This window comes from Poromitra crassiceps, assembly GCF_964638095.1.
Source record: "Poromitra crassiceps genome assembly, chromosome: 28".
Classification (NCBI taxonomy): Eukaryota; Metazoa; Chordata; class Actinopteri; order Beryciformes; family Melamphaidae; genus Poromitra; species Poromitra crassiceps.
The window spans coordinates 11,945,070-11,969,843 of record NC_139651.1 but is presented as its reverse complement, the minus strand read 5'-3'; the positions used below and the strand labels follow the sequence as shown (position 1 = coordinate 11,969,843).

General features: G+C 44.2%; 1 protein-coding gene across 2 annotated transcripts in view; it reads left to right on the top strand.

Moving 5' to 3' along the window:
• Positions 1 to 24,774, top strand: part of gpc5a (glypican 5a) — a 166,285-nt gene that overhangs the window by 121,080 nt on the left and 20,431 nt on the right. The window contains exon 9 of one of the 2 annotated variants that reach the window (XM_083662137.1): positions 141 to 201. The exons of the other annotated variant lie outside the window; for it this stretch is intronic. Within the exon in view, the coding sequence (XP_083518263.1) occupies positions 141 to 172 (32 nt within the window). The 3' untranslated portion in view covers positions 173 to 201. The remainder of the gene's footprint in view (positions 1 to 140; positions 202 to 24,774) is intronic. 2 annotated transcript variants of the gene reach the window in all.

Sequence of the window (24,774 nt, the reverse complement as noted above, 5' to 3'; positions counted from 1 at the left end):
AAAGTCGACCTGAACCCCAAAAATGACTTTTCTTTTTCGTTTTAGTTCAAATACCTGGGTATTCAGTGCACCTATTTAATAATGTATGCCAAAAAAAATCACAAGTCTACGTAACTGCGGTGCCGACTGTGTCGTTTCAGATTTCAGGTGTTGCACGACAGAGGCGTTGTGAGACACTGCTCTACCAAAAGGTTTTGTCAGGTGCGTAGGCTGGCTTTTCAAATGAAATCAAAATCAACTAAATGAGTGCAATCCGAGGTCTCTTTCAACTTCGTCATTATTTTTATTTTCAGCAGCAGGAGTAAAGCCCAGAGAAGGAATAAGATCCTTGGCGTTGATGAAGCAGTCATATAGATTGTTCAATCATGAGAGACCAGTGGATAAGATCTAACAAGCAAGCTTTATTCAGCAAATGGCATGGCAACTAAGATTCCATGTATGCCTCCATGATAAGATGACGCTCCTCTTGTGGTGAGAGAGGAGGGCATCAGCGTAGACTAGGATTGAGAACCCCCCCTTCAGTCGTGCCAGATGCCAGATGGTCGTCTCCAGTCTTTACTCTCCTCTTCTTCACCTCTCCAGCTGTCTCATCTGTCTGTCTCACTCCTCCTCTCCTCTGCTCTCTCCTCCTGTTCTCTCCTCCTCTCTCCTGTCTGTCTCACTCCTCCTCTCCTCTGTTCTCTCCTCCTGTTCTCTCCTCCTCTCTCCTGTCTGTCACACTCCTCCTCTCCTCTGCTCTCTACTCCTGTTCTCTCCTCCTCTCTCCTGTCTGTCACACTCCTCCTCTCCTCTGTTCTCTACTCCTGTTCTCTCCTCCTCTCTCCTGTCTGTCACACTCCTCCTCTCCTCTGCTCTCTACTCCTGTTCTCTCCTCCTCTCTCCTGTCTGTCTCACTCCTCCTCTCCTCTGTTCTCTCCTCCTGTTCTCTCCTCTCTCCTGTCTGTCTCACTCCTCCTCTCCTCTGCTCTCTCCTCCTGTTCTCTCCTCCTCTCTCCTGTCTGTCTCACTCCTCCTCTCCTCTACTCCTGTTCTCTCCTCCTCTTCTCTCCTCTCTGTCTCACTCCTCCTCTCCTCTGCTCTCTCCTCCTGTTCTCTCCTCCTGTTCTCTGCTCTCTCCTCCTGTTCTCTCCTCCTCTCTCTTGTCTGTCTCACTCCTCCTCTCCTCTGCTCTCTACTCCTGTTCTCTCCTCCTCTCCTCTGTTCTCTCCTCCTGTTCTCTGCTCTCTCCTCCTGTTCTCTCCTCCTCTCTCTTGTCTGTCTCACTCCTCCTCTCCTCTGCTCTCTACTCCTGTTCTCTCCTCCTCTCCTCTGTTCTCTCCTCCTCTCCTCTGCTCTCTCCTCCTGTCCTCTGCTCTCTCCTCCTGTTCTCTCCTCTCTGTCTCACTCCTCCTCTCCTCTGCTCTCTCCTCCTGTTCTCTCCTCCTCTCCTCTGCTCTCTCCTCCTCTCCTCTGCTCTCTCCTCCTGTCCTCTGCTCTCTCCTCCTCTTCTCTCCTCTCTGTCTCACTCCTCCTCTCCTCTGCTCTCTCCTCCTGTTCTCTCCTCCTCTCCTCTGCTCTCTCCTCCTCTCCTCTGCTCTCTCCTCCTGTTCTCTCCTCCTCTCCTCTGCTCTCTCCTCCTGTTCTCTTCTCCTCTCTCCTGTCCTGCTCACAAGAAAGGATGCAATCAGCACATGCCAGCCAAAATAGAACCAAATCTCTCTTTTTTTTTATGTAATGATATCATAAACACACGTTATTTATCAATTTATTTCATACATGGACTTAACCAATTATTTGAACGCGCAAATCAATATCAGATGATACAAAAGCAAACCATCAATGCACTAGTCCATCCCATAATAGGCATAGAGGCTGAATATTCATCAATGCTCATTATTCCATATGGGCTGAATGTCACAACACAGCGACACTATTGGACGCCAGCTACAGGCCAATCAATGCAATGCAGGAACAGATGTACATCAGCATTCTATTGCCATTTATTACTTACTGCAGTGCAATCAGAGGATCCTCTGCTCTCTCCATCTGTTAACATATATTATCTTCATGGCCTCGTCCCATCCCCTCTGTTGTGCTCTTGTTGCTCTTTCAAATTCACCCTCTTTCTCTCTCTCCCTCTCTTTCTCTCTCCCTCTCTTTCTCTCTCTCTCTCTCCCTCTCTCCCTCTCTCTCTCCCTCTCTCTCTCTCTCGTGCTCACACAAAATGCGCGCCTGCCAAGTAGCGTGAAGTAGCTCTGCTGCGTGAACGACACACGGAGGAGGACCCAAAACGTACTTGCGTTTTTGAGCAACAATATTATTATTATTTTCGAGGGCTTTAAAGGATCACTTTGCCCATTTTTTCGACCAATTAATTTGCCGGCAGAAACCCCGCTGGCTGATGTGAAACTTGGAGTTTCTGCCAGCAGAGTAAAGGGTCGCTCTCAGTACAGGCAACACGAAGGGAAGGTAAATAAATAAACATTGTCCAATTCCATATATTACCGACAGAGAAGCCGCAGGAATGAGTCCGGAAGTATACTTCCGGGTTCTTCAGTGGAAAAGTCTATGGGGATTTAACATGGGGGTTTCACTTAAATGCATAGAATAAGGTCTGTGGTTAACACAAGTTTATGGAAACGCGAATCTGGGTTCTGCATGATAATCTTCACAAACGTGAATAACTTTTATGACTTTTGGAACGTAAATGCGTGTTGTTGTTTTTTACACGATTTTTAGAAAACGCTTCAAAATGCAAAATCTATGGCTAGATTTTTTTTTTTTTTTTATGGAATATCTTAGTTTCAACTGAATTGAGCTAACAACAGGCAGCTTTGTGTTTATATGTGTGGTTTGTGTGGAGTTTGGGAACTCACGATCTGGTGACCACGTGACCATTTGGGAGAGTTGCAGCGACCATTTGTTTGAATTGGCGGAGCCTGAGGTGAATCATCTAGATCAGGGATACTCAACTTGCTTTGCCCGGGGGGCCACTTTACCTACAGTAAATGACAGGAGGCCAGGGGCCAGTTAATAAATAAACATTAATATTCATTTTTCTGTAGCAGATTGTAGGTTTTTGGGTCGTCAGCCGGAGTTTAGTCTGACAATTGTGCGCACACAGCATAGTTAGTTAGGTTAAGTTAAATACATACCCTGTACTGTATTTCAATCATGAGAGACCAGAGGGTAAGGTTAATCAGCAAGCTTTATTAAAGTATGGCATGGTGATAGGATTCATGGCCTGAAGCGGTATGGCATTAATTCTGATGGCGTGGCAGCATGGCAACTGATTCTTTGGCGTAGTGACTCCGTGGCAAGATGCCTCTCTTCTTGAGGCGGGAGGGCATCTGCTCGGAGAACCCCCCCCCCCGTAGGGGATTCTTCGGGAGTCAATACATTGGTGGTGGACTGGGGAGGTGGGTGGGGTGAAACGCGGCTTCCAGAGAAGGAATTGGATCAGCTTAGTGCAGCGGCTAGAGGACAGGGAACAAGGACTGTGGTGTGGCGTGGCTATAAATACTGCCACGTCATAGCCTCGGCACTGACGACATTAACGCCGTCACCTATGCAAGTGCGTCACTACTGCGCTGACGACATTAACGACGTCACTCTGGGATTACTGCACTTGTCGTCGTCGCTATGTCTCTAGATTACATGTGGCGTGAGGCAGCGTGTCTGGTCTTCATCTTGAAACTAGGTCGAGACCATCATAAGTGCCCAGTGAATTAGAAAATGGTCGGGGGGGGGGGGGGGGTGCACTCTGCACTTGGGCTGCATCTGGCCCCCGGGCCGCAAGTTGAGTATGGAAGATCTATGTGCATGTGTTTATATATTATGTTAATATCATTTGACATTTCACTTCCTTAGTTGAATTTAGGTTACCTTGATTTGGCCTAGATTATTTGAAGTGCATAAAACAACAAATTAACCCCGCCGCCTCCCACTCATCCACAGATTGTGCTAGCTTTTAGCTTCACTGTGGGATCACTTTATGTAATCGGTCTCTTCTGACTCATCATAAACACCGCCTCCATTGTCTTATCTAACTCATATAGTCAGACCTTTCTATAGATAGACGTGAGTTAGTGATCATCATTAGCTGCCATTATCAGACTGAACGTGCCAGGTGTGCTAGGTAACAGGTGTGCTAGGTAACAGGTGTGCTAGGTAACAGGTGTGCTAGGTAACAGGTGTGCTAGGTAACAGGTGTGCTAGCTAACATCTGGCAAAGCATAAAAACTACATCTGTGTCACGTTGCACTGCGTCACGCTGCACTCATGCTCTACTTTAGCACTATTATAAATCTTTAGCTCATCAACTGAACATGAACACAAGTTTGGGTCACAACAACAACACAGCGCCAACACAGCCCTGAATTGTTTGGATCTATTTTACCACTCAACTACGTAATCTTGATGACGTGAACTATGCCCTCTACGCTAATTTCTCGATGTTGTGCATCACAGACATAGAGGCATATAGAGACACTGCGGAGTGCGTCGTCATTCAGAAACCACACCCAAAACGGGGGAAAACACAAACTCCCGTCCAATCCTGGCGGTCTCCTATGTCGCGTGCATGGTCGGGTGTTGGACAAAAAGATTGTATATACGGAAGATGACTTCACTCCAACTTACTTCATTGACATCAAGATCCACATTTTTCTTCTCGCCAATTCTCAACGGCTTCCTTGTTTTCCTCGGGAGTACAAAAAACCTTAACTGGCGATTTTTTTTTACATTTGTTGTCTGCGCAGCCCCACCACACAACAGCTTTTAACTATGTTTAATTCAAGGAATATGACGCTGGTGTGTGGAAATGAACTGAGCTTTTCCCCCGTGATGGGCGTGGCCTATTTCATGCAGTGTCTCTATAAGAAACTAGTCGAGGGCTATAAAATCCCTCAAATAGTGTTTAATTTCGGCTTTATTCTCTCCGTTTAACTGGTATTAGACAGAAAAAAGATGAAAACACAGCTTAGTCTGCTGTGTATCAGAATAGACAGTATATATACTGTCTCAGAAGACCCACTCTACATTATGTGCTCTGACCACATTGCATTGTGTTGTTGCCTGCAGGAGCTGAATCCACGCTTGGATGAAAACCGAAATTCGATTGCCTCTTGATTTACCACAGTAAACATGACGACATTTTTATTGGAAGATAATAGGGGGAACTTTGCATTTTCTTTATCAATTCACATCCAGGTGTTGATGTTCTTTTGCGTTCTTTTTTAACTAAAAGCTTTTTAAACCCACAGTAAGTCGTCATTATCTTCAGCGGCACATTTCCATTCCTCCGCCCGTGATCCCATACGTTTGCATGATTTAACGGCGGGCTTAATGAGCTGCGGCGTGCATGCAGGAAGGACATCTCATTGTGTTAATGAACCATGAAAAGGGCAAGCACACATTGTGCTGTGGACTGCTTTAGTAATCAGGACCCGTGTGTCGGCAACCCACAGCTGCTGCACCAAACGTCCTCGGCTCTCCATCAATAAGCCCAGATGCTGAAGGTTCCATTAAAGACGACGAGTCGCTCTCTGATGGCTCAGCAACCTATCAACTCTGTCTCCCTTCCTCCTCCTCTCTGTCTCTCCCCTCTTCTCCTCTTCTCTGTCTGCCGCTCCCTCCCTCTCTCTCTCTCTCTCTCTCTCTCTCTCATCCCTCTCTCGATCGCTCTTTCTGCCACGTAGACGCATTATCGGCTATATTGACTGACCGCACTGGCCACAATTTAGGTTATTTATTTATTTCAAGCATGACCCATGATTTTATCTTTAAGTAATACCAGGAAGTATGACCATAAAGCTGTTCTTTTTGTTTCAAAATAAAACATTATGGTAGATCTGATCGTAAAGATCTGATGTGATTTTGCTTCGACCTTTTTGTCTGTTTTCACATGAGACATCACATATTATATTACTGTATCAACATCATATTAGAGATCATTCCTTATTAGATGTTATTTTTAGCTAGGGTTAGATTGTCCTCATCGAGTGCTTTTAAAGACAATCTTAATGAATAATGTATTGTTATATTAGGAATGCTGCTACCTTGAAACACAATTTTAAAGCTGGAGTGTGCAACTTTTGTAGTGCAGACCCTTTGTCGCCCCCTTCTGGCACTTCTGCCAGTGAGATTACCTCCGCCGCATTCATGTGGGGTCTGGAAACTGGAAACAGCATCAACGTGCTGTTTAAACACTAAGCAATAAAATACTACACATCTTCCAAGCAGCATCTTCCAAGCAGCACTTGAATGCAGCATTTTCTCTAGGCTACACCATCAGGGTTGTAAAAGAGTGGATACGTTGTTTTTAACGTCGCACAAATCACTCGGTCGTTTCACTTCAGAATTTGATACATTCGGTCCGATAACACTTGGAAGGTCTAGAAGAGCCGCACAACTGATTTTTTTGATCTCCATTCAAGTTAGCAGAAGGCTCACCGGAAATGAGCCAGCTAGGCCCTTTGGATGAGATAGCCCACCTGGGGCACGGGGCACCGAAGGCATGTGGAGACATACCCCCAGTGCCAACAGCGTCCCAGGTGGGGATCGAACCCAGGACCTTTTTGCTGTGAGGCAAGAATGCGAGGCGAGAACGCTACCACTGTGCCACCGCGTGCCCCCACGTTAATTTATATGTAAAAGATACGCACTCAAGCTTTAATCTGGAAAGTAACTCCTTGGCTGTAACTGTCCAAATATCCCACCTCAATTACAATATACTATATTTATATATATATATATATATATATATATATATATATATATTAGGGGTGTCACGATAAACTCAGTTCATGATACGATACAATACACGATATTGGGTTCACGATAACGATAACGATACGATACGATATTTTAACAAAAAAAAAAATGCGATCGATTTGTAAGTTGAGGGGGCATCCTCCACGCTAATTTGAGTAATTTCACCATTCTCATCCTCCGTGTCTGTAACGTCCCTCGTCTGTTCAAACAAAGCAATGAAAAGGAGAGCGAGCATGCAATCAGATGCAGATCAGTGCCACCATGTTCAGCTTCTTTTTCTCGCGATATGAGATTTCATCTCAATGATACATACAGTATTGTCACTTTCTGATATCGCGATATATTGTGGGACGATATATTGTGACATCCCTAATATATATACGGTATATATATATATATATATATATATATATATATATATATATATATATATATATATATAAAATAGAAATATTGTCTTTCTTTCAAATAAGTATGATTCTTTTGAGTCTTATTTTCTTGCCAGAAGTACACAGTACGGTGCTAGCCGGCGAACTGGAAATAAACCTGACATGACCCCCAGCGGTTGTCAGCATGTGGACATATGACAGGCAGGCCTCTTCATGTGCTCTGGACATTTCACTCAGCCTTCATCTTCACACTTCCAAGGTCATCGTCAGATGTGCCTCAGCAGCCCCTCGGCCGGCGCTGCTGCTCTCCCTCGCATCTTCCCTCCTCCCTGTCTGCTTCGCCCTGCCAGGCAGAAAGATCTCACTCCACCGTGTGTGTGTGTCTGCTGCTGCAAGAACCTCAGCATTCTCTCTCTCAATACTCTACTATGCACCCGCAAACACTCATCCATACACTAAGCATGCACGCAAACACACACATGCACACACACACACACATGCACGCAAACGCACACATGCACACAAACACACACATGCACGCAAACGCACACATGCACACAAACACACACATGCACACAAACACACACATGCACACAAACACACACATGCACACAAACACACACATGCACACAAACACACACATGCACACAAACACACACATGCACACACACACGCGCGTGCGCCAGGTGCACCGGTGAAAATCTGAGTTGCCCAACGGGAACAGGCTGCCTGCCTGACTTGACTCAAACTGATGTTCTATGTTGACCTTCACCTGCGATAACAGAGGAGAAATAATGGAAAAGAACTCATATCGAGACAAGAAACATTGCTGCGCCATCTTGATTTTATTCATTCATTTCATGAACACTGTGGTCCAGTTTGATGCCGCGCTGTTGCATTATATAGAGCAGCAGCTACATGTACATTATCGTTGAATATGAGATGATTCTTAATTGGCCGTCTGGGTCTGAGTTGGACTAAAAGCATCACTTCAACTCAAATGGGTTTCTTTTGATCAGCCTGTTCTGGTCTTCATCAGTGTGTAGTGGAATAAGAGAAGCTTTTTTCTTTCTTTCTTTCTTAGGATGCAGGATAAATAATAATAATACATCAGATTTATATCGCGCTTTTCCTAGTGCTCAAAGATGTTTCATAAAACCCTCCACTCCATTCAGAGAAACCTGTCCACAGAGGATCTCTTCTTTTGAGCAGTAGAGACACCGCATGAAATAGGCCACGCCCATCACGGGGGAAAGCTCTCCATTCACTCCCATACACCAGCGTCATTTTCCTTGAATTAAACATAGCTAAAAGCTGTTGTGTGGTGGGGCTGCGCAGACAACAAATGTAAAAAAAAAATCGCCAATTGCAAAACAAGGAAGCCATTGGGAATTGGCGCGAAGAAAAATGTGGATCTAGCTGTCAAGGAAGTTAGTTGAAGTGTTCATCTTCCGTATATACGATCTTTGTGTGCAACACGTGACATAGGAGAACGCCAGGATTTGGGCGGGGGGAGTTTTTGTTCCCCCCCCGTTTTGGCCGTGGTTTCTGAATGATGCCGCCGTGTCTCTATGGCGACCATAAACAACCCAGTGGTCAGTTCTTTCGATTTGGCAGGGATAATATGTTCTTCCCCCTGTGCCTTTGAAAGCACAGGCCTGTTTCCACGCGCACGGTGCGGAGCAGCCAGCGGCCAATTCAATTCCACCGATGACTGAGCAGAGAGTGACATAAGCTCCGGTCAGACGAGACCGTGTTAATGCCCATTCTAAGAATTTGAATCAGCCTGCTAGACCTTTGTCCAGTCCCACGATCCAATACGGAAGAACATATTCATCACTACGAGGAGATGTTGGAGAACATCCAACAGTGTATAGATAGGCTGCAAAATGGAATATACATCAGCAATACAATCAATGTTTTCTGTAAGAGGCCTATTTTCTATCGCCACACGCTCTGCGCATTTCTATTTTCCACAACGCCGTTTGAGTTGCTGCACCTATTGTGTATATTGAACGCTCACTTTTTCAAAATGTGCAGTCGATCCCCAACTGCGGTGCAATTATTGACTATAGGAATATGATAAGTATTCAAAAACTGAACACGTTTGAGGGAAAAAGTACTTGCCATTAAAATCAGCAGCATGTCCGGTATCTTTGCCTTTCAATTCAATTTATTGTTGTCCACAATGTGGAAATTTGTCTTTGGCTTCACAGGTTTGCTTGCACACATGAAAACTAAAGTACAGTACACAGACACAGTACACAGACACAGTACACAGACACAGTACACAGACACAGTACACAGACACAGTACACAGACACAGTACACAGACACAGTACACAGACACAGTACACAGACACAGTAAATGATAAGGTACATAATACAACATAGAACAAGACAACAGCACAATACAGACAGCGATTCTTTCTCAAAAGCAGGCACTTTGACAACGCCCACATCACAGGAATATAATACTCACGAAAGACGCACGTGTTTGAATGGCAAAGTAATTTTTTGTAATTTTCCATACTGAGCATCACAGAGGACTATCCAGGCACTGTCCAGGCAGGGGGGGGCACTGTCCAGGCAGGGGGGGCACTGTCCAGGCAGGGGGGGCACTGTCCAGGCAGGGGGGGGGGGGGGCAATGTCCAGGCAGTCGCCTTAAAATCAGCTAAATTAATTAATGTCCAGTAGTGAGCAGCAGTTTGAAGCAATCTGCCTCAGTTGGTCTCATGTGGTTGAAGATAGAAACTGCCTACTGTAACAGCCACTTCAACAACTACACCGGCCGTCAGCAGTTGGTGAGAAGCAGCATACCATTAGAGCATTTTTGACATCTCTAAACAGTTGTAGGGCCAGAAAACTCAAGTCGGAACTATTCCGTAAGAGAAATCTGCAGGTGATGCCCGCAATTACCTTACAGTACCAAGACTATTTGCACACAGTAACTCTCTTCCAAAACTATACATTGTAGAAACCGAAAACAAGGCTGTAATATAGAGAGCCAAAGTGAAACGTCACTTCCTGCTTCAGCACTGTACCAGAGATTTTCATCCGCCATTTATTTTCCCATAGACATTTCGTAAAATGCTTGTAATACTTGTTCAAACCAAATGGTACAGATATATTTAGAAACAGGAGAGATCGCATAACATTTCACTCGGACCAAAACGTAAAAAAAATGCAGATTTAAAGAAAATATTTATTCAATGTTGTTTTTGTAAAGTTTTGGTCAGAGTGAAATGTTCTATGGTCTCTCCCCGATTCTAAATATAGCTGAACCGTTTGGTTTGACCAAGTAAAACTCTTTTTATAGGCATTTTACAAAATGTCTATGGGAAAATAAATGGCGGAAGAAAATCTCTGGTACAGTGCTGCTGAAGCAGGAAGTGAGGTTCACTTTGCCTCTCTTATTATCAGAATGTGCGGCACGGAGCTGCCTCCAAAATGCAGACAGTGTGGGACACTGACTTGGCGAAAGTTTGTTTGCATCTCCTCCCGACCCAAAGCGGCCTCAGCGATAACGATCTGGAGCAGAAACTGTAGCCGTATCGACACTTCTGTGGCCGGCATGATGATCAGATCAGTCCGATAAGCAGTGAGCTGATATGTGTTAGCGGTCTGTGAGCTCCTGTGGGACGTCCCACACTTTCCCGGCTTCGCCCCCAAGACCCGCGATGACTCCATGGCCGGGTCAGAGTGAGTCCACAGCGTCACAACAGCAGTTACAACAGTCTCTGAAACATCACGTCTCTGTCATCATCACAATCACGTCACGCCTCTGTTCAAATGCAGAAGCACGTGCACGCACACACACACACACACACACACACACACACACACACCAGACAGATACACTGATTATTCTAGTTGTTTGGCCGCCTTGCCTAGCCTGAAGTCTGAAGGCCGTTAACATTATGTTTTAATGTAGTAATAAGGCACATTGGCACAAGAGGGCATAAAAACATAGTGAAACTTCTACTATAATAACATTAATTTACATACAGAGTGACCTAGCTGTTGGCCATAATCTAGTTATTACAAAGGACGGCAAGCACATTGCCTAGTTTTTTATGAGTTTTGTCAAATGCGGGAGTTAATCACCAACGATCAGAAAATCAGTGTCCGGGTAGTGTAGCAGTAGATTCCCTGCCTACCAACACGAGGGTTGCAGGTTCGCGCCCCCCGTGTTACCTCCGGCTTGGTCGGCCGTCCATACAGGCACGATTGGCTGCTGTGTCTGCGGGTGGGAAGCCGGAATGAGGGTACAGTACGTGTCCTGGTCAGTGTATATATAGCGCCTCCTCTGGTCGGTCGGGGGCGCCTGTTCGGGGGCGGAAGGGAACTTGGTGGGAATAGCGTGATCCTCCCACGTGCTACGTCCTGCCGGCGAAGCTCCCCGCTGTCGGGAGAAAAGAGGCGGGCTGGCAACTGCACATGTATCGGAGGGAGCATGTGTGTGTGTGTGTGTGTACGGCTCTCCCCAGATCGGCGGAGGGGGTGGGGCAGGCCAGCCACCGGGGCAGCAGGGTGGAATTGGCCAAGTACAACTGTGGAGAAAATGGGGGGGGGGGGGGGGGGGGATCAATGGCGCCACAGAGCTCGGTGTCGCTCAGTAGGACTACAATGACTACAAAATAAAAATGGCTGGTCTTAGATAGTGTGTACTAATAGTAGTCACTGTTCACCGCCATGTTTTTGTCGAGATCAAAATGTCCCCATAATGCTATACGAGTGTGTTTGTGCAGTGAGATTTTTTAAGACAGGCACAGCCTAATTGGGCGTCCTGGGTAACAGACAACAGAGTGGCACTCATTGAGTATGCAAGACTTCACCCTCACTCCTATTGTCACTATTTACAAAGACTGTATATAGAATAGATATATCTCTCTTGCCTCCAGGTACTTTAAATTCACCCAATACAGTTTCTCTATCAACAGAAAAATAGCCTGTAGCGAGCACGAGGAAAAACATCCCACAACACAACAGCATGCTGATGGCACAGGAAGTTGCAGATTGTACTATTGCACAATAGGAGCAAGACCCCCAGACTTTCATTTGATGCTTGATTTGTTGTTGTTTTTCTGTGCACATTGAACCTCTTCACACATTTCAACTGTGTTTTTTTTTGCACAGAGAGAGTCGCCTCTAGCGATTGCATTGCTAGATCTACGGTATGTAAATGAAGGCAACACCAGACTTGTGTTTGAAAGCCTGCAATTAGTCAAGTATACCAAACAGTTTTAAGAAGGAGAACATCTTTTCTCTGTAATCACCTCCCATTTTTAAAGCGGTTGCCACTGAGATTGAAGCAGCGTTTTTGTGTCAATATAACAAATATATTAGAACGATTTGAAGAATTGATGTAGTAGTGGCTCTGGTGAGTCATTGTGAAATGTAATTTAATGACTGGATTAAAACTTGCATGCTTGCGTTCTTGCTTTGTGGACCAAATAGGATTTGTTCCTTCTTCTTCTATGACTTAAAGTAAATGGATGATTGATGGTGCAACTTCATATTTTGATATAATGGATGTGACAAGCAGACAACAGTTATTTAACATGAACATAAAATAAAATAGCAAACGGGTAACAGCTAATTAGCGTGTTTGTTTCCAGCTGTACCTGGCTTCACACATATTATTTGTATTGAAACTGGTTATGAATCAATATAAAGAATACAAAAGACTAAAGAGTAACAGCACAGTTGTACTGCATGCAGACTAACTAGACAATGAATTAATGACAATGTAATGACATGTACATAATACTGTAGCCCAGGGATACTCAACTTGCTTTGCCCGGGGGCCACTTTCGTGAAATGATAGAAGGCCAGGGGCCAGTTAACAAACAAACAATATACATTTTTCTGTAGCGGATTGTAGGTTTTTGGGGTGTCAGCCGGAGTTTAGGCTGACAATGTTGTGCACACCGGATAGTTAGGTTAAGTTACCGTAGTTAGGTTAAGTACATACATAAGTGCCTGGGTAGCGAGCAGATGGCAGTATTTGACAATTTAGCAGCTAAATCATAGATTATTGAAAGATATTCCATATTCCAGACTGAAATGCTATAACAGAAGTGGAGTATTGGCCAGAATGACATGAACATTGGGACACTTATTCAGCGGGTATCTTCAGGTGCACTGTAATTGTTTTAGTTTTTTTTCAATTCCATCGCGGCCCACACAGGGGGCGCCCGCGGGCCACATGTGGCCCATGGGCCGCAAGTTGAGTATCACTGCTGTAGCCTATATATGTATGCAATTTTAGTCCCATCCTACTCTACTTGCCTATATTAGTGATATAAATCTTCTAGTTACAAGTACACAACACAAGGCTGAAAAAGAATGAATTCAATGATGATCACAAGAAACAAAAACGTTTAGCAGAGACCAGACACACCACCATGAGGACTTCCTGTAACTCTGCGGGACACTTACAGTAGGGACTCCGTGTTTTTTTGTTTTTTTGCCAAGATTACATCAAAGGGGGAATGTTTTTGTAGATTCTGCTGATGAACACAATTTGAGCCTCCGCAAACTTGACTACACACACAACAACTTGTATGCATTCCAAGCAATAGCATAATCCACTTTACTGGATCATCAAAATCATATTTATATAACAGTATAACGGTTCATTTCAAGGTTAAATATGAGCTAACGTATCTCTATGTTCTGTCTCATGTGGACAGAATGTAACACTAAGCCGTCAGTTTTGTACCTCATCGACAAAGGTTCATACCAGATCAAATATGACTCAACTACGGCTATTCAATGAAGATGTTTACACGCAGTCAAATTATTGCATGAATCAGACTATTTCAGCCTTATCCCCCCAGTGGCAGGACCTCATATAAACTTAAAAGGTTTAGAATAAATCAACTCCAGCCTGCTTGAAAAACGCCGACTGGCGTCATGTTGGGAGGATGATTGTATTGACAGTCTGCTCATTAGATCTCACTGAAACCACGTAGACCTTCAATCAGCCTTCATATCACAATGCAATAGGCCATTATTCCATGATTCATTCCCACACTACAGGTGATGAACTTAGGGAGAAGCTACAATTCCAGTGGACATATAAGTGCCTTCTTGTTATGAGCTGGAGTAGCATTTGTAAATCCCGATGAGACACAACCAAAAGAGGAGACTGCAAGGTCAATCGTAGACAGACCACGTTTGGCCAGAATGTCCTGTCAATAAAAGCCAGCCAAATATGGAACAGTCTCCCCGTCTCCATAAGGGACAGCCCCACCCTTGCCACTTTCAAAGGCAGTCTCAAAAAATGGCAGTAGTATGTTTTTCTTCTCTTTCTTTTTGTGTATTATGTAATTTTATTTTTATAAGAGTAATTGCTGCCATGTATTTTAGAGTGTATTGCTACTACTTATGTTCCACGTAGTTTTAGAGTGTACTGCTGCTACCACCTATGTTTTATGTATGTTTTATTATGTTTTACATTTTATGTTTGTTGTGTTTGTTGTGTTTGTGTTTTATGTTTTATGGGGACAACGGATGGAGATTAGCCTCGTGCTAAATCCGGCAATTTTTACACTTTTACTATGTTCCAGGTTTTAGTATCTGTTCTATGGTTTCTGTGTTAATTAATTTTGCACTGTCCCGTCCAAATAAACAAATAAATAAATAAATAAAAAACACATATTATTATTTGAAAGGTTTGGTCGATATTGAGGAGGGATATCTGACTGTAGGGGGCGCTATTAGGCCCTATTAGCCTTGGCCTTTGTTCCTTCAAAGACATGGCCACTGCTCACAGCAAACACAATCCACTAAGAAGCACTTCTTTCAATCAAACTTCCATTTGCACCATTGATTTGCCTGCTTGTCCATAATCTTGTTCCGCTGAAATAAACAGCAGAAGAGTCATACATAGCAAGCAGTGCAAAGCCACTGTGAACATTTGAGATTTTGTGGAAAGTAGAGTTGCTTGCTGGATTGGATGTATGCCATGTTGAAAAGAGGCCACATGAAATTTTTAACGGTTTTTGACTTAATGTTCTCTCTATACAAGACAGAACGGCACGTATCAGGGCTACAGTCCATTCAAAATAGAATTGCGAGCTAAACCCTGAAGCAGCCTGCCAGACTAGGAGTTATTGACTCCAGAGCTAAACCCTGAAGCAGCCTGCCAGACTAGGAGTTATTGACTCCAGAGCTGAATCTGAAACAGCCTGCCAGACTAGGAGTTATTGACTCCAGAGCTGAATCTGAAACAGCCTGCCAGCCTAGGTGTTATTGACTCCAGAGCTAAACCTGAAGCAGCCTGCCAGACTAGGAGTTATTGACTCCAGAGCTGAATCTGAAACAGCCTGCCAGACTAGGAGTTATTGACTCCAGAGCTGAATCTGAAACAGCCTGCCAGACTAGGTGTTATTGACTCCAGAGCTGAATCTGAAACAGCCTGCCAGACTAGGAGTTATTGACTCCAGAGCTGAATCTGAAGCAGCCTGCCAGACTAGGAGTTATTGACTCCAGAGCTAAACCTGAAGCAGCCTGCCAGACTAGGAGTTATTGACCCCAGAGCTAAACCTGAAGCAGCCTGCCAGACTAGGAGTTATTGACTCCAGAGCTGAATCTGAAACAGCCTGCCAGACTAGGAGTTATTGACTCCAGAGCTAAACCCTGAAGCAGCCTGCCAGACTAGGAGTTATTGACTCCAGAGCTGAATCTGAAACAGCCTGCCAGACTAGGAGTTATTGCCTCCAGAGCTAAACCCTGAAGCAGCCTACCAGACTAGGAGTTATTGACTCCAGAGCTAAACCCTGAAGCAGCCTGCCAGACTAGGAGTTATTGACTCCAGAGCTGAATCTGAAACAGCCTGCCAGACTAGGTGTTATTGACTCCAGAGCTGAATCTGAAACAGCCTGCCAGACTAGCAGTTATTGACTCCAGAGCTAAACCCTGAAACAGCCTGCCAGACTAGGAGTTATTGACTCCAGAGCTGAATCTGAAGCAGCCTGCCAGACTAGGAGTTATTGACTCCAGAGCTAAACCCTGAAACAGCCTGCCAGACTAGGAGTTATTGACTCCAGAGCTAAACCCTGAAACAGCCTGCCAGACTAGGAGTTATTGACTCCAGAGCTAAACCCTGAAACAGCCTGCCAGACTAGGTGTTATCAAAGCACAGCACTAAAACAGGAGAAAATGTTTTCCATCACAGGCCAAAATTCACATTTTCATTCGAATGGCTCCAACACATGAATGATTGCGCCATAAAAGGCGCGCATGCCAAAATCGGAATGGTTAGCACTCGTGAGAGAATGTTTGTGGGTTTCTGCAATAGTCTTTCTTTATTTCTTTTCAATTAACTTTGAGGTCTTGAGGCTGTGCCTAACAATGAAGGAGACATAAAACATGTTGAGGATCGCAGATGTTTACTCTCCCAAAGACCTGAGCAGAACGCAGTATTAGTCTACGTTTGTCCACCTCTGCCCAAAGCCATGCCAGTAATCACACAAATGCCCTGTGTGCTTTTCTATGCAGGGAAAAGCCCATTAATAGGGGTCAGCGTTAGCAAGCTGTTGAATGGTTTGAGCTTGTATGCCGCTGCCAAAGGACGATAAACACTTGTTCACTAGTAATTGCTCCATCAAACACAAGAGGGCTAATGTTCTGCGACTGAAACACATTCTTTTTCTTCGTCTTTGTCTTTAGTTAAATAAGAAATATACGATCACAGTCTTTGGCTGTTTAACTGTTTTTATTGTTGAAACATGCTGACTGGGAAATCCGTGGTAATGGTTTGATGAACCCTATTTTTCGTTCGTCACTCAATTATCTCGGAGTAATTAAAGTGCTGAAATCCTTGGATGTGTTGCTGGTGCTAAGTTTTTGCTTCAATTAATTGCATTCCATATAGGCCTATTTCCTGTATCGGTTCATTGTCCAATAAATCCAACAAAGTTGGAGATAAATGTTTCGAGTGGGCATTGAGCAATTAACTTCAGCATGAAATGCTCCCATATCTCCAATTTCCTTCTAAATGATATGGTGCAAAAGCAGCTCTGACATTGTCTTATTACAGTAGACTATTTCGTGATTACAGCCTTCCAAGCCGCTCACATCTCTGCCAAAGAATGAATGGGAGACTTTGTGTGCATCTCAAGAGTAACTTTTCAGAAAGTAACATTCAATGTTAACATGCTTTTGGTGGAAAATGCAACGAGCCAGAAATGATTCCGTCTCTGTTGAAGTAGTATAGCGTGCCTGCTGCAACAAGCCTCTAAGGGTGCTTTCACACTGGCGCACAGGTACCGTTCCCAAGCACACATCTCCCCAAATTGACCCCAGTTTCGGAACGTTTGACGAGGGTGAACGTTGCGTTCCGTTACGTTCCGCGCCCGGGCGCGCAACGGGGAACCGTGACAGGATCCACTTGAAAAGGTGGTCTGGGGAGCGCTTTGGCGTGCCCGGGCACGGAACACTTGCGAGTGTGAAAGCCAACCGTTCCGAACCACATAGACCAGTGGTTCTCACATTTTTTCACATGAAGGACCCCTAAACTGACAGAAATTAGACCATGGACCCCCATTTGATAGGATTTTGTGCCACGGTCCCCCATATGATAATACAGTAAGATTGATGCTTTTAGATGTTTTATAAGTGTATAAAACCCATGACCAAAATAGTCATTGTTATTTATAAATGGAATTATAGCTAAAATAAATTACCCCCCTTTTGGCTGGGGAGCCCCTGGAACCCCCTCAAGGACCCCTGGGGGTCCCCGGACCCCCGTTTGAGAACCACTGTCATAGACAACACATGGGCGAGGATAAACTCCAGGCATAGTTGATGACGCAAGTGCACTCTGTTTCGTTTCCGAGCGCGGAAGAAACGTTGTAATGTGAAAGCTGACCAGCGGGGGGAGAGGGGTGGGGGGGGGCAATCGTTCCCGGGTGCGGTGCGGAACGGAACGAAAGCAATCGTTCCCAGTGAGAAAGCAGCCTAATACTTTGTTTGAATGAGGAGGTTTGCTATCAGACACCGTCCTGGAACAGAAACAAGCAGAGAGGAGCGATAACGATGATGCTACCTTAACATAGGTGCTTCCCTTTGATCTGATTTTCATTATTTATTACAGCTGCAATAATTGAACATGATATTTGGGTCAATTTGAATTCCCACAAACCCGTAAGGAAAATGGGTGAATCTGGTGAGTCACAGCTGACTTTGTTAGGGAGAAGCACTTGCCAGTTTTGACAGACTTAAATACTGCCAAAAAAAAAGTCATAAATAGTCTTTTAAAATTTGGAGTTTTATATAGTAAGCGGAGACAGTTAAACAGCCCCGACATGCTAATCAGTGCTCAATGTCAGTATTGTGCAGCAATAATATATAATATATATGTATATATATAATAGCACTCTGGCTCATGTCCAGTCTTTTTTTAGTTTTGATTCTGTGAGAAGCTGTGCTGATGCCATCATTTATGAATCATAATCTCATCTTTTTGGGGTTTCGGAGCTTTGTGCAGCATACAGCGATGAGATGACATGTTGCAGATCCAGGTTTGTGGCTATGACTGAATTGAGCTCTAGATTAAAATATCCCATTTGACTCAATCAAATCTGCTGAAAGTGGCTGATTTGGTCTATTCTGGATCTGCAACTTTTCTGGTTTTATCGAAGATGATTATTAGTGCTACAGTACTGCCACATTTAAGGCTCTTCAATTGAGGTGATGTTGGTCATTGGCAGTGCACTCAAGCGCAGCGGGGTATTTTTGCGCCTCCAAAGCTCTTGGCGCAAAGTAATTGCGCGCATGCTGACGATAGGAGAACGCTGTCTGTGTCCCCACGTTTAGCGCAGACACGCGTCACACGCCTGGTCTGGCATGTGGCACGCCTTTCCCCCCATGCATGTCCAGTACAAAATGCGCTTGTGCACGCCCCCAATTTGCATTGCGTGCTGCGTTAAACGAGTGCAAAACAAGCGCAAATGCAAAATTAGGGCTTTTGCGACGATAGGGCCCTAAGCATTCAGACAAAAAGAAAGTAGAATAAAAAATGGTAAGTGCAGTCAGTAGCTAATTCTATAAATACTTCACTGTCTATCCACTGGGAGGCAGGGCCCCCAAAATTATCCTGCTTAGGGCCCCCAGATGTACAGGGGCCACCCCTGTCTGTAAACATAAAGAAATTGTTGAATTTGTTGAGAATTTCACAACTGTCCTGTCATCTAATTATTTATCAAACAAAATTCAGCAATAGAAAAAATATAAATTAATTTACATCAAGATTGCGGTTGTAAAGTGGTTGTGTGTGTGTGTGTTCCTGTTCTCTTTTGGGGACAGCGTATTTGAGCAGAACGTGAGAGGGCAGCTGGACATCCATTAGCTCCGGGTGCCGTAGAGAGCGGATTATCTGACTGCTGGCGTCCCACCGTTTGCAGACATCCACATCATCCATCTCCCCGATGTCGATCAGCGTCTGGCGCGCGTCTCCATTTGCGCCTTTTGCGGCCGACGCTTTTCCATCCACCATCCATCGCTTAGTGTCACCCTGCCTTAATTGGGCGTGGTAATTATCCAATCGCACAATATTAAGTGTCCCATTTGTGGAAATGTGGTCGCTAGAAAATGAATAGTTATTGATCGGCAACACTGACATTCAACTTACTCCTTTTCGCACATTAGCCTAGCATTGATCGCTGGCAGCGGTTCCTGTGTGCAATACTCAGAATCGACCCGAATCCTAATGTGCGGTCCGGGCTTGACCATTAGTGCCATCCATTATCTTGGCTCGCCCGTCCACCGGGCCTTGTCACTAAGGCTCGGTGGGAAATTGGCAAGCGGACATGATTGTGACTCTGAGAGGCAGAGGGAAGATTTAGCTTCTCTAGTTTCTGTCAGCAAAGCTGTTACATAATTAATCAACCCCAAAGCCCGTACTGTAACCAGAATGCGTTACTACTTAAGAGTTAGGGCCTGTCGTCTTGTTACGTGAACGTGTCAGTCAGAATATGTGCATGTACGCTGCAGTGTTTACTTTATGCCTTATGCCTTTAGAGTGTTGTTGCGTGTCTCGCCGAGATATTTTGCTCTGTTGTCATTTTGAAAAGTCAATGGGCTACGGCTGGGAAAACATCATTACTGTGTGCTTCCAGACACAGTTCTTGATCTTCAGTCTTCATAGAGTGTTTGTGCGTCCTTTGATGGCTCCTTGCATGATTTTGCAATGGGGTGTTGTACACATCATAACTTGAACAATTCCGAACATGATGAATTTAAATAAGACACACACTACCACTGGAATTATTGTTATTGTTATTTGTGTGTGTGTGTGTGTGTGTGTGTGTGTGTGTGTGTGTGTGTGTGTGTGCGTGCGTGCGTGCGTGCGTGCGTGTGTGTTTAAGAGCTTCGAGACATTTTTTTCTCTGACGCGAATTAAGAGTATTTGATCCAGCCATTATTAGGGGTGTCAAAATTAATCGTATAATCGATGCATCGCGATGCGGACGTATGAATCGAATCGAATCGAATCGTTGACAGATGAATCGTTGAATCGTTTATGTTTAAATTTCTGTTGACATTCAGATTTTAAAGCACTTTCTAAGTAAAAAAGGGACTTGATACTAAATATGTGCAGTAATAATACAGAAAATTGAGGATTTGATACTTGGAGCTGCAATACTTTGAACTGTATCGCGATGCATCGTGGAATCGAATCGTTGACAGATGAATCGTAATTGAATCGTGAGGCCAGTGAAGATTCACAGCCCTAGCCATTATCGGAAACACAATCACACTGGCCGCTAAGATATGACGACAAATTTACGATTTTCTTCTTCTGCTCTCTCTCTCTCTTCTTCTCCTCCTTGCCATGTTTACATGTGCATCAAGGTCGAACGAGGGCAGCATTGCATTGCTGGCTGCTTATAATTCCGTTGGCGGTGCACGGGCCCTATATAGCTCCCTTTGGCCAAATCCAGAGCCCATTCGGCTGTGGGGAGCCTGATTTCATTGCTTATACCGGTTGTCCGCACAAGCAATCTCTTTATGTTCTGCATTTATGGGTAACCGGGGCTCGCTGGGGGTCCAAAGTTTGGGAAGATCTATCATCGTAACACAGGTAGGCAGTTTAATAACGTTGCTGCGGACTCTGGAGAAAAGCCAGCCATTTATTTAATGTAACGTGGGCGATGTCGGGGAGGCTGACAGGAGGGCCCGGGCAGGAAAAATGACACCCTCTTACCTCCACCTGCTGAATTCATCGAGGAGAGAAGCCGCCTCATACTCTTTACATTAAGAAAGTGCCAACGCGTTTACAACTTTCAGCTCTGGATATACAACGGTATAAATATGATGTAACACCGGGGGCTGTACACAACCGGACCAAAATCTGTGGTGAGCTCCACAAATCCAGACCTTTTTGGAGGGTGTGGGGTCCTTCCCCAGAAATATTTGGCCATTTTAAAATTCCAGTGATGATCACAACGACACTCCGATTATGATGTTCAAATTAAATGTGGGGAATTTGCCAGGAATATGCCACCATCTGAAGTGTGGCTGGGTCCAGACTAGTGTTGTCCTGCTCAATGCAATTTACTAAGCATGGCTCTATTTACAGACAGAACAGTATCAGTATTTAGCAGTAGACAGGATTTGATGTTGCAGTCCTCTTTGTGTGACATAATCCAAGGTGAGCATTCATACTGAAGACCCATTCAGATGTCAAGAGAACAATGTGCTGATGACATCAGGCTTTGTGCTGTTACAGGATTGAGCGTGTCACAGAGATTATGAAGCGCGCTCCTCCCATCACAGACAGGCCCGTAGCCAGGGTTTGAGAAATACCGAGGTCATTTTAGCGCGGCGTGGGGCGCCCAGGGGGGGCTATGCCCCCCCGGATCGAAAATTTTGTCCATTTTAAAGTAAAATGCTTCAATCTGGTGCACTTTGAGAGCAAAATTAAGAGGCTAGATCTATAAACAACTACATACATCATGTTAGATTAATATCCTCTTTACTGTGCTGTTGCCTTAAAATGATACAAAAAATAAATGTCTCCCCATATGATATAATTTATATTCTGCATACAGGTCACATGGCAGAATACTGCTCAATTAAATACAATGGCCCATCTACACAAACATCACTTACAGGGGAGTTACTTACCCATTCACTTCAATAGAACTGTCCCCAAAGTCTAGCCCCAATCTAGCCTCAATGCAAAATCTGAATGTGAGTTATCTTCCTTCTATAGCACACAGAGAGGAAGCAAATTGTTGCATTTCCGATCAACTGTCGCATTAAAACATCAATGACAGATTAATAGATCTGGGGACCGGGGCTATTTTTCTTTTTTTTTTCTTTTTTTTTCAAAAAAAAATTAAAAAAAATTTGTGTGTGGAAAATACCGAGGTCATGACCTCGGTGTCCTCAATGGTAGCTACGGGCCTGATCACAGATGTTTCTTGCAATCCATTTGGGCCGGTGTCGGTACAGGATCGGCTCTCCCTACAGGACCGGCTCGCCCTACCGGATCGACGACAAGTTAAACCCTCACAACATTTATTTTCAAAAAGTAAAGGTCCTTTTACACATCGACAGCGATGCGAATATACAGCATGAAATTGCGATGCGAGTTTTGACCCACCTGTCAATCACAGCCACAGATGTGTACACGTCGGAAGCGAATTTCTGAAAAATCGGCCGTGGTTCGAAAAAACAAACACCGCAAATAACGCTCGGCGAAACTTCGGCGTTGGTATGCACGGTTGCATTAACTGATATAGGTTCGGAAAATATTATTGACGTGCGAATTAATCGCACGAAAAAAACGCTCCCGATGTGTAAGGACCTTGGCTCATGTTTACGAGAAATGGTCCTGTAACAACTTGAATCATGATCATTGAATGTTTGTATGATTCATATTTTTAATGTTGTTTATCGTGTCTGATAACATCAGTAGCTTAGCTTGTTAGCTAATCTAAAACTGTCGGCCATTTTGCCCACGTTAATCCCACGTGCCCGACGTACAGCCAATCACAATGCGTGCCCGAGCCGATCGGGTAGGCGAGCCGGAATTGCATCGACACCGGCCCATCCTGAAGAATAATACCTCCTGAAATCACTGACAACATGTTGGATTCTGGACATTTACGTTAGATATCTATCTAAATGTTCCTGTCAACCCCTCTGCAGGCCTAACCTACATGTATATCATCAAACCCTTGCGTGCCCTGATTGTTGAAAAAAATGGTTGGAAGTACTGTCATGTACCTACAGTACATGATGCTGAGAACATACTGAGTAAATTCATTGTTATAATTACCTAAAGAATAACCTGACGACGAGTCTTGTCTCATACTCATTTCAGTTAAGACTGACATCAATTCTGGAAGCTCTTTGTAATTTGCATGCTGTGTTTTTAAATGGCTCGCTAGCAAGGCGGTATTACATTAATAAGCGTTATTTTTGCCAGCACTTGTGGCAACAGGCAGAAACGACTGAGGTCTGGACATTAGTCTCCCCATGTGGCTCCAGCGTTGTGTTCTCTGATACAGCTTTGTGATGAAGAAACTAGTTCAGTTGCTTGATTTGAAACAGTTTAAACAGACCACGCCGCAAACAGGGAATTTGTGAACTCTATTCTTAGCGCAGAGAGCACAAGATTCATCTTTACGGTTCATATTCATGAAGGTACGTTTCACATGGAGATTTTTTTTTTTTTTTTTTTTTTGCTGTTGGGAAAATAAGTTGTCCTCTCTGCGAGCCAAGAATGTTTTCCCAAAATAGCAAAGGTGTTTATACTTTGCTTCGCTTATGAATATTTCAAGAAGACCTAAGCGCAAGTTTGTTTGCCACAAGTCTTCATCGTGACTGAGATGAAGATTGAGATACACAAGAAAGCTGAGGGGAAAAAAGGATTTTAATGGTGAGTTTTTTGACATTACTCTCGGAAATGTTCAGCTCTCTGCAATAAAGCTTATGTATATTCCTCTGCATAGCATTCGTCTGTTGTTACTGTTGAAGAAGATGTCTTCTCGGCTTTGAGGAGAAATGGTCTTGAACGGCAGGCAAGGCCGGCTGGAGCCTTTTCTGCAATATCCCTTTTAAATACGGTGCATTCAATAGGTATTCAATGGTTAGATTCTTGTGATGGAAATAAAGATGAAATAGCAAATGAAAGATGAAATCAAGCGTGGTTAAGGTTCTCAGCGTGTGGTTTATTCCACGTTGCAAGAAGTTTTACAGATGACAGGACACAGTGTAGAGAGCAGAGGAAAGTGTTTTTCATACGGCTCCTGTTGACATTTTATAGTCTAATCTGACAGCCAAAACATGCCACTATCCGCTTTTCTCACATTTCAGCAAGGTCATTTCGACCCTGCTCCCATCCTGTCCCGGGGTGGCTTTTGGTTTTTCATAATTAGCCAGTATGGAAATCATGTACCAATATAATATCAACAAGAATTAGAACAACAACCGAAGTCTCATTTTTCAAAAAGGACAACGGCCTGGCCTTCCCATTATCCCCATAGAGACACTGCATGAAATAGGCCACGCCCATCACGGGGGAAAAGCTCCGTTCATTTCCACACACCAGCGTCATTTTCCTTGAATTAAACGTAGCTAAAAGCTGTTGTGTGGTGGGGCTGCGCA